This window comes from Lutra lutra, chromosome 8 (genome assembly GCF_902655055.1).
Source record: "Lutra lutra chromosome 8, mLutLut1.2, whole genome shotgun sequence".
Taxonomy (NCBI): domain Eukaryota; kingdom Metazoa; phylum Chordata; class Mammalia; order Carnivora; family Mustelidae; genus Lutra; species Lutra lutra.
In genome coordinates this window covers 114125524-114139919 of record NC_062285.1, presented here as the reverse complement: position 1 = coordinate 114139919, position 14396 = coordinate 114125524, and the positions used below count along the sequence as shown (strand labels likewise).

The following is a 14396-nucleotide window of genomic DNA, read 5'->3' as shown; positions in this document are numbered from 1 at the left end:
CTCTTCTCTTATTGATTTGTTCTATCACATTGATTGATTTGCGAATGTTGAACCACCCTTGCAACCCAGGGATAAATCCCACCTGGTCGTGGTGGATAATCTTTTTAATATACTGTTGGATCCTATTAGCTAGGATCTTATTGAGAATCTTAGCATCCATATTCATCAGGGATATTGGTCTGAAATTCTCCTTTTTGGTGGGGTCTTTGCCTGGTTTGGGGTTCAGGGTAATGCTGGCTTCATAAAAAGAATCTGGAAGTTTTCCTTCTGCTTCAATTTTTTTTGAAACAGCTTCAGGAGAATAGGTATTACTTCTTCTTTGAAAGTTTGGTAGAATTCCCCAGGGAATCCATCAGGTCCTAGGCTCTTGTTTTTTGGGAGTTTTTTGGTTTTTTTTTTTTTAAGATTTATTTATTTATTTGACAGAGAGAGATCACAAGTAGACAGAGAGGCAGGCAGAGAGAGAGGAGGAAGCAGGCTCCCCGCCGAGCAGAGAGCCCGATGCGGGGCTCGATCCCAGGATCCTGGGATCATGACCCGAGCCGAAGGCAAAGGCTTTAACCCACTGAGCCACCCAGGTGCCCCTTTTGGGAGGTTTTTGATCACTGCTTCAATCTCGTTACTAGATATCAGTCTATTCAGGTGGTCAGTTTCTTTCTGGTTCAATTTTGGGAGTTTATAGTTTTCCAGGAATGCATTCATTTCATCTAGGTTGCTTAACTTATTGGCATATAACTGTTGATAATAATTTCTGATGACTGTTTCTATTTCTTTGGTGGTAGTTGTGATCTCTCCCTTTTCATTCATAATTTTTTTAAATTTGGGTCTTCTCTCTTTTCTTTTGGATTAGTTTGGCCAATGGTTTATTGATCTTATTGATTCTTTCAAAAAACCAGCTTCTAGTTTCATTGATGTGTTCTACTGTATCTCTTGTTTCTATCTCATTGATCTCTGCTCTAATCTTGATTATTTCCTTTCTTGTGTGTTGAATTGGCTTAATTTGTTGTTGACTCTCCAGTTCTTTAAGGTGTAAAGAGAGCTGGTATATTCTGGATTTTTCAATTCTTTTGAGGGAGGCTTGGATGGCTATGTATTTCCCCCTTAGGACTGCCTTCACTGTATCCCATACATTTTGGACCAAAGTGTCTTCATTCTCATTGGTTTCCATGAATCATTTAAATTCTTCTTTGATTTCCTGGTTGATCCCAGCATTCCTAAGCAAGGTGGTCTTTAGCTTCCAGGTGTTTGAATTCCTTCTGAACTTTTTCTTGTGGTTGAGCTCCAGTTTCAAAGCATTGTGATCTGAGAATATGCAGGAAATAATCTCAATCTTTTAGTATCGGTTGAGCCCTGATTTGTGACAGAGTTTGTGGTCTATTCTGGAGAAAGTTCCATGTGCACTTGAGAAGAATGAGTATTCTGTTGTTTTCGGGTGGAATGTTCTGTATTTATCTATGAGGTCCATATGGTCCAATGTGTCATTCAGTGCTCTTGTTTCTTTATTGATTTTCTGCTTGGATGATCTGTCTGTTACTGAGAGTGGTGTATTAAGATCCCCTACTATTAATGTATTCATATCAATATGACTCTTTATCTTGATTAACAGTTGTCTTATGTTACCCGTTGTTTTCTAACTGTTTGGCCTGAGTGGTTCATGGGAAACTCTGCAGAGGCCTCTCTGGAAGAATGTTCTTTGATAAATAATTTGGTTAAATTTAATGAATAAGGATCTCACCTTTTGGGCAACTTTCCATGTATATGCTTACAGCATACTTAGAGATTCTTTCTCATGCATTTATTATGTTTTTTCTGGAACTAAAGCAAGGAAGTTTGTTGAAAAATTATCTTGATGAATAGTTTTCTTGGGTTCGGACCGTGTGATGGGGCCATCTCGGCCACATGCACACACCAGCCCAGGAAGCTGCATGATCAGCTGGTCGGGTCCTCGACCCGCTCCCCAAGGCCAGGCAGGAGACACACTGACCACTCTTGCCTCCTCCCATTGCTGGACACCTCCTCTCTGGTGACAGGGTACCTCTCAGGTGCAACAGTGCGGTTGGTTGAAGTCCGCGGAGAGGCAGTGCAGGGTGGTCAAGAGCAGGGGCTCACTGGAACGCGATCTGCTAATTCCAGTGTCTGTGCCCTGTTTGGGTCAAGATTCCCTGCTGCTTTGTAGGTCTTGTAATTTTTTTTTTTTAATTATGTGCCCAAACACTGCTAAGTGTCTGAGATTACTCTGTCATCTCTAGAAAGTGATGAGTTTTGTTCTTGTAAGCAGTTAGCTTTTTGCTGGTTCCGCTAGATTTTCCTGAGGCTTGGATTTAGGCTGTTTTAGGGTATACATCTAGAGTAGCATTTACATTTGGGCTGTAGTACTAGTGGCCTTTCTAGGGCCTCAACCAAATGCCTGAAGCATTTAGCAAGGTCTGCCCAGAACTTGAACATCTTTGAGTACTATTTAACATCTGGCATCTCTGTTCAGCACTTAGTCTCCAGTGGTTGCTCTCTGTCAAGCCTTGTCAGAGCATAAGCAGCTTTGTATTTGACTAGACTCAGGGGGTCTTGGAGGCAGATTTTTGGAGGGTTTCTGCTCTTTGTAGCTCCTCTTGTACACGCCTCCAAAATTCTAGCCCTTTAGTCCAGTTCTGAATTCTGATTTCTGTTTCCTCTGCTCAGTCAGACTGGACTGTCTCCTTGGACCCTATGTCCTCGTGCCATGGTTTGGAAAATGCTTGTAGGTACATATGCGGGATAGATCTCATCCCATTTCATATTCCTTCTCTCGCAAGATTCACAATGCCATGCCATCTCTTCACTGGTGCCTAAAAATAGTTGCTTCATATATTTTGCCCAGTTGTAGGTTTGTTTATAGGAGAATACGTCTGATAACCATTACTCCCTCTGTCTAGAAGTTCTGCCAAATGAATTTAGTGGAGCCTACCAAGCCAATTTCAAAATTCATATGGGTGAGTTATATGTGTAAGAATAGCCAAGAAAAAAATGAGAAGAAACTTGTCCAACCTGCTGTCAGAACACAGTACAAAATTATAGAAATTAAAATATGGTGATAGTGGTATGCTATTAGGAAAATAAGTCATAGAAAGTCTAGAAGCAGGCTCATATATGCCTTAGATGGTGTTTCCAATAAGTGGGGAAGTGGATGGACTATTTAATCTATAGTTAAGATAATTGGATTTCTGTTTGGAAGAATATAAAGTGGGATCTTTATTGTATACCATACATGTACAAAATTTGTAGATGAATTAAACACTTAAACATTAAAAATGGTCCAATGATACTGCTTTTCCTCCTAATATGTAGGAAGTATATGTAAACAAATATAGAGGGTCAGCAGAGTTTTTCTCCTAAGTATATTCATTTTAATGTATGGCATAGACTTAAGTAATTAAAATTCTGTGTCTGTCTATGCTTGGTACTTACCATAATTTTGTTCTTAGAGCCTCTGTGTGGCATAGAGATGGTACCTATTCATGTAAGAAGTGATGAATAGCTTGCTACGTTCTTTGAAGTGGCTGTTGTTTATAATCATACATTTTAATTCACAAATATTTTTAAGGTACACTCTCTATTGGGAAATATATTCATGCTTTTAAAATATAAAGTAGTATCGTCTTTTTAGAAATCAGTTTGCAAAATCTGTCAGGTATCTTTGTTGCAATGACTTCACAATTGGAAGTATATTCTACGTAAATACTCTTTTTTATGTGCAAAAGAAAAAGCTTTGTATTCCAAGATACTGCTTTCAGTATAATTTATAATGGTGAGAAGTCGGAAAGAACGAATTTTTCCCCAAAAAACTAGTTAAATAAACTTAAACTATTGTATAGTTTAAAAGGGGACTATATATAAGTAATGACATGAAAATATTTATGTGAGGGAGGGAGAGCAAAACTCAGAACTCATTATAATATAAAAGATAAAGTACCTATCATACATACAATGTTAAGTGTGATTTTGAGTGATGGGACGATAGACTATTTTTACTTACCGTATTTCCCATTTTTTTAACATTCAATTTTTCTTTAATGAGTAATGAAGAAAACATTTATCATTTGATATCTATATCTATATCTATATATAAAATATGAGAAATATTTTCTCTTTCCAGTGGCAAAGAATCTTTTTAATAGGTAAAACTTATTGTAGCCCTATATTCTTTTTTTTTTTTAAGATTTGATTTATTTATTTGACAGACAGAGATCACAAGTAGGCAGAGATGCAGGCAGAGAGAGAGGGGGAAGCAGGCTCCCTGTTGAGCAGAGAGCCCTATACGGGGCTTGATCCCAGGAAGCTGGGATCATGACCTGAGTGGAAGGCAGAGGCTTTAACCCACTGAGCCACCCAGGAATGCCTGTAGCCGTATATTCTTAAAATCATGTGTACTCTAGGATTCTGTATGCTTTTTTATGGTATCCTCCATTAAAAATAAACACAGCCTATTGAGACAACGTTTCCAACATTATTGCTTTTCCAGCATTAATTTTTAGGGGGAAAAAATTCTACCTTTAATTTTCACTTGTTGGTAGTGTTACAGTGATCTTTGACCACCTGAACTACAGAGGTTTTTTCCTTCACAGTGGTAAGATACATATATTATAGAGCTTACCATTTTAACCATTTTAAAGTATAAAGTTAAGTGTCACTGGGTATATTCATGCTGTGCAACAAATTGCAAAGATTTTAAACATCAGCTTTCATTGGTTATAATACTTTAAATTGGACCCAATTTTCTTAAAAAAAATGTCTTTTAAATGCCTGAAATATTTACTAAAGACCTACTCAGTGCCATCTATTGTGTCTGGAAGTGTAACAATGAACAAGACAGACGTGGTTTCTGTCCTCTTGGTGTTTACATTTGTTGGGGAAGACGACAGAATGTTTGGTTACAAGTGTGACCTTAGTGCGACTCTGAGCCACTCTAAGAACACATATTGAGGAACTAAGCTGGGAGCGCAGGGGTGGTCTAGAAGACTTCCTGAGGAAGTGATGCTGAGCGGGAGGCTTACAGGACAAGTAAAATCCTCTTAGGTTTTTTAAACTAGGTAAAGAGTAGGGGGCAGCGTTTGAGGCACAGGGAATAGCACATGAAGACACTTCCTGAGACAGGGGCAGGGACCTGAGAGGAGAGACATATATGTCAGGAAGAGTACGCAGGATGATGGAGAGACAGGAGGGGAGACTCTGGAGGACCTGGTAAGCAGTGGGAAGGATGCCAGGCTTTTTCTCAAGGGAAATGCAAAATCATCAAAGCATTTTAATCAGAGAAATTTAATTTAATGTTTAAAGAACACTTTTATTGCCTGCGGAGAATGGAAGACATTAGTTCCCATTATGGTTTGAAGAGACAGGGCCTGATAATGGATTGGAGTGGGTGGGTGTAGAGGAAGAGAAAGAGGCACAAAACATGACTCCTAGGATTCTGGCCTGAGAAAATACTTACTGAAAAAAGGAACACTGGAGAAGGAGCAGTTTGGGGAGGTAGACGATGAGTTCAGATTTGGACAAGTTCAGAGTTGGAGGAGCCTGCAGGATATCCAAGAGGAGACGCCCAGTAGGCAGTTGTATTTATGGGTGGAGATCCCAGGAGAGAAGTCTGGGCATATAAGTGGTAAATGACCTAACAAGTAATTAGCATGTTCCATGGCATAGTTAAATCTTTTTGTATCTCTTTCATCTGCTTTTTGTCTCCTAGCAGCTGTAGGAATGAATCCTGTTCCTGTCATTAACAGATGGGTTCTCTTCTGATGCTGACCAGCACTTAAAAAAAAAAAAAACAAAACACCGCACACACACAAATGTTTTGCTTATTGCCTTGAACTTCACCTTCAGTATGCAAACACAAAATCCAACCAAAGCAAACTCTGAGACTGCCAATATATATATTTTTTAATGAGTCTATGAAAGTTTAGGTCTGAATGCAATCCAAACTCCCTCATTATACAAATAGAAAACAGTGGCCAGTGTGGTTTTGAATTTCACAAGGTTACAGAGCTGGGCAGTTGCAAAATTGGCCCTAGAATCCAGGACCATGTACCGACAGGGCAGTCTTATTTCCACTACTTTTTACTGCTTTCCTCTCCTATTGAATAGTTGCTGACTTCAGAGTACCAATTACTGATTATTTGTTTCTTTTCTTTTTTTTTTTTTTTAAGATTTTATTTATTTATTTGACAGAGAGAAATCACAAGTAGGCAGAGAGGCAGGCAGAGAGAGAGGAGGAAGCAGGCTCCCTGCTGAGCAGAAAGCCCGATGTGGGGCTCGAACCCAGGACCTGGGATCATGACCTGAGCCGAAGGCAGTGGCTTAACCCACTGAGCCACCCAGGCGCCCACTGATTATTTGTTTCTTAAGGGACATGGAATAGTGCCTACTCTGATGTCAGAGCCCTGAGGGCTGGAATGGTCATTTTATAGAGTATTCATTCCAACGATAAGAAATTTCCAAAGGAAAATTTTGATTTCTTATGAACACTGAAACTTCTCACGGTTCATGAACCCCTTTGGCTCTCTAATGAGTTAATAACTCTACGGCTCTGCATATAATAATACAATTTTACATACAGTTTTAGGAACTCCATAGATTCCAAGTTAAAGAACTCCTGTTATATAATTGGGCTATTCTCAAGGACCTGTGAACCAGTTTTTCTAGAAAGAAGTTCAGTAATTTTCTGATTCTCTCAAATGAGTATCACTATGTTTAAGTAAATAATTCAGTTAATTTCCCAGGTACCTTATAGACAATTCATGTGTGCTAATCCAGTAGTCACTATTAACTAATGTCCATGTCAGTGACACACTCTAGAGGTTTTATTTATTTATTTATATTTTTATTATGTTATTCCCCATAAAATACATCATTAGTTTTTGATGTAGTGTTCCAAGATTCATTGTTTATGTATAACACCCAGTGCTCCATGCAATACGTGCCCTCCTTAATACCCACGACCAGGCTAACCCATCCCCCAATGCCCCCCTCCCCTCTAAAACCCTCAGTTTGTTTCTCAGAGTCCACATCCTCTCATGGTTGATCCCCCTCTGATTTCCTCCTATTCACTTTTCCTTTCCTTCTCCTAATGTCCTCCATGTTATTCATTATGCTCTACAAGTAAGTGAAAACATGATAATTGACTTTCTCTGCTTGACCACTTCACTCAGCACAATCTCCTCCAGTCCCATCCATATTGATGCAGAAGTTGGGTATTTGTCCTATCTGATGGCTAGTAGTGTTCCTTTCCTGATTAAAACTCTTCAGAGTATAGGGCTAGAGGGAACATTCCTCAACTTCATAAAATCCATCTATGAAAAACCCACAGCTAATATCATTCTCAGTGGGGAAAAGCTGAGAGCCTTCCCACTGAGATCAGGAACACGACAAGGATGCCCACTCTCGGCACAGTTGTTCAACATAGCACTAGAAGTCCTAGCAACAGCAATCAGACAACACAAAGAAATAAAAGGTATTCAGATTGGCAAAGAAGTCAGACTCTCTTTGCAGATGACATAATACTTTATGTGGAAACCCAAAAGACTTCACCCCCAAATTGTTTATTTTTATTTAAAGATTTTATTTATTTGAGAGAGAGCAGAGGGGAGGGGCAAAAGCAGAGGGAGAAGCACACTCCCCGCTGAGCAGGCACCCCCCTTCTAGGTTTTAAAAGGTGGTTAAGTGGTGCTAAATTAGGTAGAAATCTGTTGATGTTTCAGTAGAAATTTTATATACTCTTAACATTCTTAAAATTAATAACCCAGTTAGATGTTGTTTAAGCCCTGAAAAAGGAAAGAACAATCCTTTGCCCCAAAGTCAGGGCAAAGAGAAGCCTGTTTTATTGGGGCTATCCTCTTTTCGATGTGTCTAATTTAAAATGAAAGGGGAGAAAAGAAGATACAAACCACTATCCTCACTTTTAACCCCTCCCAAGGCAAACGACAACATTTTTGAGAACATATGTCAGGATTATAATGTGGTATCCAGAGGAAGGGGACAGCCTCAACCCTGAGTCCCCCTTTGGTTGTGTTGAGCTGGGGGTAGAACCCCTCGCTCCCCGCCCCCTCTGCCCTTCACTCTCAGCTTATCTGACTTTTCATCCCCTTCGTTTCTTTAGCACCTGGAAATTCTCCCAGGCTCTTGGTCCTCCTGCTCAGGATGAATTTCTAGCCAGCCAAGATCCCTTCTTTAACTTACTAATGAGTTTCTTTAAAGTCCTGTTGCTCCATTCTAACTTCTACTGACAAATTGGCACCTTTTTGTTACAGACTGTTTTCTTAGCACTATCTAAAATGCTATTATTTGTGTGCCCTTCCTAGAATGAAAAACCTCATGAGGGCCAGGATCTTACCAGTCTCATTCACCACTTAATCCCCATTACCCAGGACAATGCCCAGGTTTTGGCAGGTGCGCAATAAATATTTGAACAAATGGATGAATATCTTCCCCATAAACTCCCCAAGGACACTGACAGTGTCTAGCAGCACAGACAAGTTTTTATTAAAGGATAGTCTGGTGGCTAGCCTGCCAGTCATAGCCCAGTCACATAGCCTCCTCGGAACCCTGCCTCATGGTTTCCCTTCACCCTAGAACTTTGTGTGGTTACCCAGAAGCCACACTGAACTGTGCTATAAATCATTTAGCCCGTTGAAGAAAGTTTCCTTTCAGGGACTTCAGCAGAGTGGCTGAGAGGTTTGGCTATGGAGCCAGACTGCCTGGTCAGACCTTCCTGTCTGTGTGACTCTGGCAGTTTCCTGATCCTTTATGGGGCTGGGCATTTTCACCTGTAAATTGAGGATACCAGTAGCACCTGTTCTGTAGATTATTTTGAGGATTAAATGAGTTGCTATAGGTAATGTGTTAGGAAACATTCTAAGATATATGCGCTCAATAATGTAGGCAGGATAATGACGATAATGGAAGTGGTGGTATTTAGTCAGTAATGTCAAAGGGTGAGTGTTTTTAGACTTTGTTTTTAATCTGGTCATTCCATTAACCATTCTTTCATCATTGCTTTCTTAAAATGTATGAATCAAGTAATCTCTTAGAAATACTCTTTAAAATATTCATAGTAAGTGATTTTTAAAACATTACTTATTAAGAAACAATTGATTCCTTATATTAGTTGCATTATTATCCAAAGTTTATTTCCATGAGGATACTGAGTAGGTGTTCCTTCCCCGGGATCTGTGTCAAATACATATCTGTTTGAAGCATTTCTATAATATTGCCTTTCATATGCGAATCTTCCTGACATATTTTCTAGAAGAAAAGATTAATAAAATATTATATTATCATAAAATCAAGTGGTGCCTGCCTGGCTCAGTGGTTAAGCATCTGCGTTTGGTTCAGGTCACAATCTCATGGTCTTGGGTTTGAGCCCCACATCAGGCTCCCTGCTCAGTGGGGAGTCTGCTTCTCCTCCCTCTGTGCGTGTGCTTTCTCTTTCTCTCTCTCTGTCTCAAGTAAATAGATCAAATCTTTAAAAAAAGAAAAAATCAAATCAAATCAAGCTGAACTACCCAGCATGGAAGGCATTTCCTTGCAAGGTTACTTCCCAGAATTTTATTTTATTTTTAAGATGTTCTTTATTTGTCAGAGAGAGAGAGAGAGAGCATGAGCAGAGGGAGCAGCAGGCAGACGGGGAATCAGGCTCCCCACTGAACAAGGAGCCCGATTCAGGGCTCAATCCCAGGGCCCTAGGATCCTGACCGGAGCCAAAGGCAGATACTTAGTGCACTGAGCTACCCAGGTGCCCCACTTTCAGAATTTTAAAAGACTATTTCACATAGAACTGAATTATGCTTCTACGCCCTTTTTTAAAATATGGTAAGTCCATAAATGACAGATTCAAAGTTTCTGTCAGGAAGAATTATTTTTAGGTCAGTCTTAAGAACAGAGAGGGAGGAGAGAAGAGAGTGAGAGAGAACAACAACGACAACAATGAAACTCTTCAATTACAACCCACGCCCTTAATTAATGACCTTTATAGTCATCTGGGCATAGAGGGAAAGTACAAAGAAAATTCAAACATAATCAGTCTATGACCTAAGTCCTTTTTGTTGTTGTTGTTGTTGTTGTTATTGCTAAAGTATTAATAATAAAAATACTATTCATAGTTTCCTAATAGTCTAAATTTTTTTTTTTCTTGGTCGTCTTTTCTTCTGTTTTTCCCCTACCACTTAGGGGAAAAAGAATGAACCTCGGGAAGGTTCTTAAAGGAGGAGAGTGCATAAAAGCAGTAGATGAGATGTCTGAGAATTGTCTCACTTGTTTCTGAGGGGGTCATGTGGATGGTAGGTGTGTCCGTGAATGAGGATCTTCAGTTCTGTATAAATACGCCGTCTGCTGGAGATTTCCGCTGGAGATTTCCGGCCTCCCGAAGTCCAGGAAGTTACAGGCTGAGCGAGTTGGTTCTTCTGTTGGTGGTGTCATTTAATTTTAATCCTCAACATGCCAATCCTTTTCTTCCAGAAAGCTTTACTACTGGTTAGTGGGATGAGTAGTAAAGGCTCTTTTTTTTTTTTTTTTTTTTTTTTTTTTAGATCCTAAAAACGTGACAGGTGTTACTGGACTAAGTCACCAGCAAACACACACACACTCTTGGTCTAAATGGGCCACTGCACTTATTCCTCAGCAGTTTTAACCAGAGTCCCTCTAAAAATGAACAATAACCTAGATCTTGGTGACAGGCAACAGAAAAGTACGTTTATAAAGAGCTCAAGGCTACACTGTTCCTCATAACGTGTCAATTTGTAGGAACTATGCTGCATACATGACATTTAAAAACTTACATCAAGCAGCTATATATGGTTCACTTTTACTGTAAAGGCTGATCAAGGAAGATGCCCTGGGTCTGGTAGATTTCTTTGAGGACCAGCAATACCGTATCTTCAGACTCCCAATAGCATAGATGGCTTTGTAAAGCAAATAAATATTCATTAAAACTTTCAATGGGCTTCTCTTGTAGCACATAGTCAATGCGCTGGCCTCCATTCAGCATTCCCACATTGATGGGTGGGACTTCTTCTTTAACTGTCACAGGGGTCTCTTCTGTGTTAACATCACTCAGCTTCTCTGAACTTGATTCAGATTCTGCTTCAGTTTCTTCTGTAGTTTCTGAAGCCTGTAAGGCAGGGTATGGAGCTCTGGTGAAAGACTTCCAGGCCATCCGCAGTGAACCTAGCAAGTTGTTCTTAAGGTCCATACTCATCCTGGTCAAGCCCTCTCTCAATTCTAAGTGCATTCGCTTCCTGCCCTTATGATGTGGGATTAGCATTGGCTCAAATTCCACTCCTGGAACCACCATCGGTTCAATCCTATAGGCCACAGGATCAAAAGGGTGATAGATATTGGTCTATATCTATCAGGTCATAGGTCATAGGGATAGTACCAGAAAATGACAAAAGTAGAAGAAAGAGATAAAGAATGATTTTTTTTAAAATAAGGTATTTGGCTTGGGAGGAGTGAAGAGTTGAATCAAAGACCTAGAACAAGTGCCATAAAACTAAATCAATTAAATCAACTAATACAAGGAAAAAAGAAAGTTGGTTGGTCTGTATAGTGTGTTTTGATATGGTCTGTCATTGTCATTTGTCCTGCTTATTTGTAGTTAGAAAGATGGTTGTAGAATATGACCTTGCTACATGGTATGGTAACTGTGGTCTCTGGTATTTAATATGTACAACCTGACATGTGTTGGGGGGGGGGGGTAGGGCATGTGAGTGATTGTCAGGAGCCTTTCACAAAGGCAGTCTTCTTTCTTGTGCTCTCCAGATTTTCACCTGATGGAAGGCTAATTGTATCATGCAGTGAAGATAAAACTATTAAAATTTGGGATACCACCAATAAGCAGTGTGTTAATAACTTCTCAGATTCTGTAGGGTAAGTCCATTCCCTTTGTGCATTTATATGGGTTGGTTTGCTAAGGAGACATTTCATTATTAAAATTCAAATAAAGAAATGAAGGGAAAGAAATCAGAATATTGGGCTACCTTATTCTTTCCTCCTAGGTTTGCAAATTTTGTGGATTTTAACCCTAATGGTACATGCATAGCATCGGCAGGTTCTGATCATACCGTGAAAATCTGGGATATAAGAGTAAACAAGTTGCTTCAGCATTATCAAGGTAACAATTTCCATGACAACAAAATCCAGTTGACACCTGGCCCCTTCCAGGAAACCGTTAAGCCGCAGCCCATGCTTCTCAGTATGGTTTGGCCCTCTTCAAGAGAGTCAGGGGGCTGCCTTTGAATTGACTCGAGAACAGTTTAGTTCCATCAAAAGCATGGTGGGAGAAGCTGGGACAGGTGTCAGAGTGGAGAGGGAGGGGGAGGGACCTCAGAAGTGATGCCAGGGCTGTTAAAAAAGAAGCTACAGTGAGATGTTCACAGGTTGGTTCTCTGCATAGTATGAGAGATAGAAACTAATTCTGAATTCCGAATCAGGAGTTCTGTGAGCACAAATAGGTGTTGTAAGTGGTGGAAAATGGCGTCTTCCTGTGTCTATGTATTGAAACTAGAAGAGAAATTAGTTGATTTCTTGGTTTGTACTGGATTTATATTAAATTCATATTCCCTTTTAAAATAAGTATAATACTGTGCTAAATCCTTACAACAACCCTGGGACATATTATTATTATTATTATTATTATTACTATTATTATTATTATTGTTACTGTTATGATTGCCCCCATTTTATAGATAAGGAAATTGAAGCTTAAGGAACATAAGTAACTTGCTAAAGTAATTGCTAGAACTAGCTTAGGGTTATCTGTTTGTAAAGTACGTGGAAGAACAGCCTTCTCATGGCTGTGTCCTGCTGCCTCCTGTTGGAAAGATGGTGTCCAGGAATGAATTCTCGGAGAAGCTAGCAAGACTGCACTTCTGCAAATAGACTGCCACACTCTTCATCCCCAAGCCTCAAGTCACTAATCGGTTATGAAATTTCATTTAAGGCTAGATTGTATACCATATGTGAGCTGGTGGCAATCCATTATTGGTTATATTATCTTGGTAATGTGTCTGAAGACTTCATAGTTATGGTTAACCAGCTTATCCTTCCATGACATACTTCCAGTTTTAAAGCTATTCAGTCTCATTGCTGGAAGTTGAATCTATGATCATAAGCTACTTACTTGTTTTAGTGAGCTATATGGAATTTTGGTATCATGGAGACATTGGCTTTAACGGATTGTTGTTTCCAAGCTAATATTGCTAATAGGGCAAAGAGACATCTCTAGAATTAGAAATTGTTCTCTGAACTTGTTGCTTTTCTTTCCCATGAATTAGTTCACAGTGGTGGAGTTAACTGTGTATCATTCCATCCTTCGGGCCACTACCTCATCACTGCCTCTTCAGACGGTACACTTAAGATTCTGGATCTCTTAGAAGGGAGGCTCATATACACCCTTCAAGGACATACGGTATTAACACTAAGATTTGTGCTTTTTAAATAACATATATTTTAAGGCGTTGGCCCAGTTTATTATATATCTTTATGATCTTTCCAGGTGTAGCACACATTACCATTATGACTCACACAGAATGTTTGCTTTCAGGGCTTTGTTTTTATCCTCTGGAAGCAACTCTTCGAAATATTACTTACTGTAATTCTTATCAAAATCAATGTGTATCTTTCAGTAGCCCTGGAAGTAATCCTCCACTGCTGGCTTCCTCAGTATGTAACATAGATTTGCCTGGTCCGATGGCGATGGAGAAGCATTTTCCTGACTTCGGATCTTTCCCCTCATGTGGAGGCTGTCCACAGCTCTGCCACTCAGCCTTGCACACCCTCTCACTCATTCCTTTTCATTAATCTGATTGGTGAGTTTAGAAGGAGAAAGTCAACAAGGAGAGCCCAGTGCCTTCTGTTAGGAGCCTGTCCTCAGTGTTTTTCTCTGGTATTTCTTGTGGGCATGCCTGCCTTTGTTCAGTCTTGCCTGTGACAGGGTACTCAAATATGACTCATTCTGGGATTCAGTTCTTCAGCCCATTTGCCCACAGATAAAGCCACGTTTTCTCTTTACAAGCCTTCAGCAGCAAGAAAGATGACATTCCTATGTGTTAATTTTTAATTGACTTAGAACCCAGTGAGCAAGAGGCTTGTTATTTATTGAGCCTGTTCAATCTCACGCACACACACACACACACACACACACACACACCCAGCATACAATGCAATAAATAAAAAGAGTTTTTAAGTGTATAAACTATTCCTCCTTTCTGGGTAAATATTCAAACTTCTTTATATTTTTTAGAATGCATCCTGCATCCTCTGTTTTGTTTTAAGATGTACTAGGTACTTCCTTTTAACCAAGTGTGAGCTGTTTATCTCCAAAAATAGAATAGGCTTTGTGGTCTAGGAAAGGGGTTCTTTTCTGCCTTCATATA

The 14396-nt window shown here is 39.6% G+C and overlaps 1 protein-coding gene across 4 annotated transcripts in view; it reads left to right on the top strand.

Annotated features, from left to right (window-relative positions):
* Positions 1-14396, top strand: part of POC1B (POC1 centriolar protein B) — a 102306-nt gene that overhangs the window by 35529 nt on the left and 52381 nt on the right. For all 4 annotated transcript variants that reach the window (XR_007129349.1, XM_047740779.1, XM_047740777.1 and 1 more), the window contains 3 exons: positions 11782-11889; positions 12018-12133; positions 13296-13429. Coding sequence is in view for 3 of the 4 variants with exons in the window: in XM_047740779.1 (XP_047596735.1) it covers positions 11782-11889; positions 12018-12133; positions 13296-13429 (358 nt within the window). In the remaining variant the exon portion in view is untranslated. The remainder of the gene's footprint in view (positions 1-11781; positions 11890-12017; positions 12134-13295; positions 13430-14396) is intronic.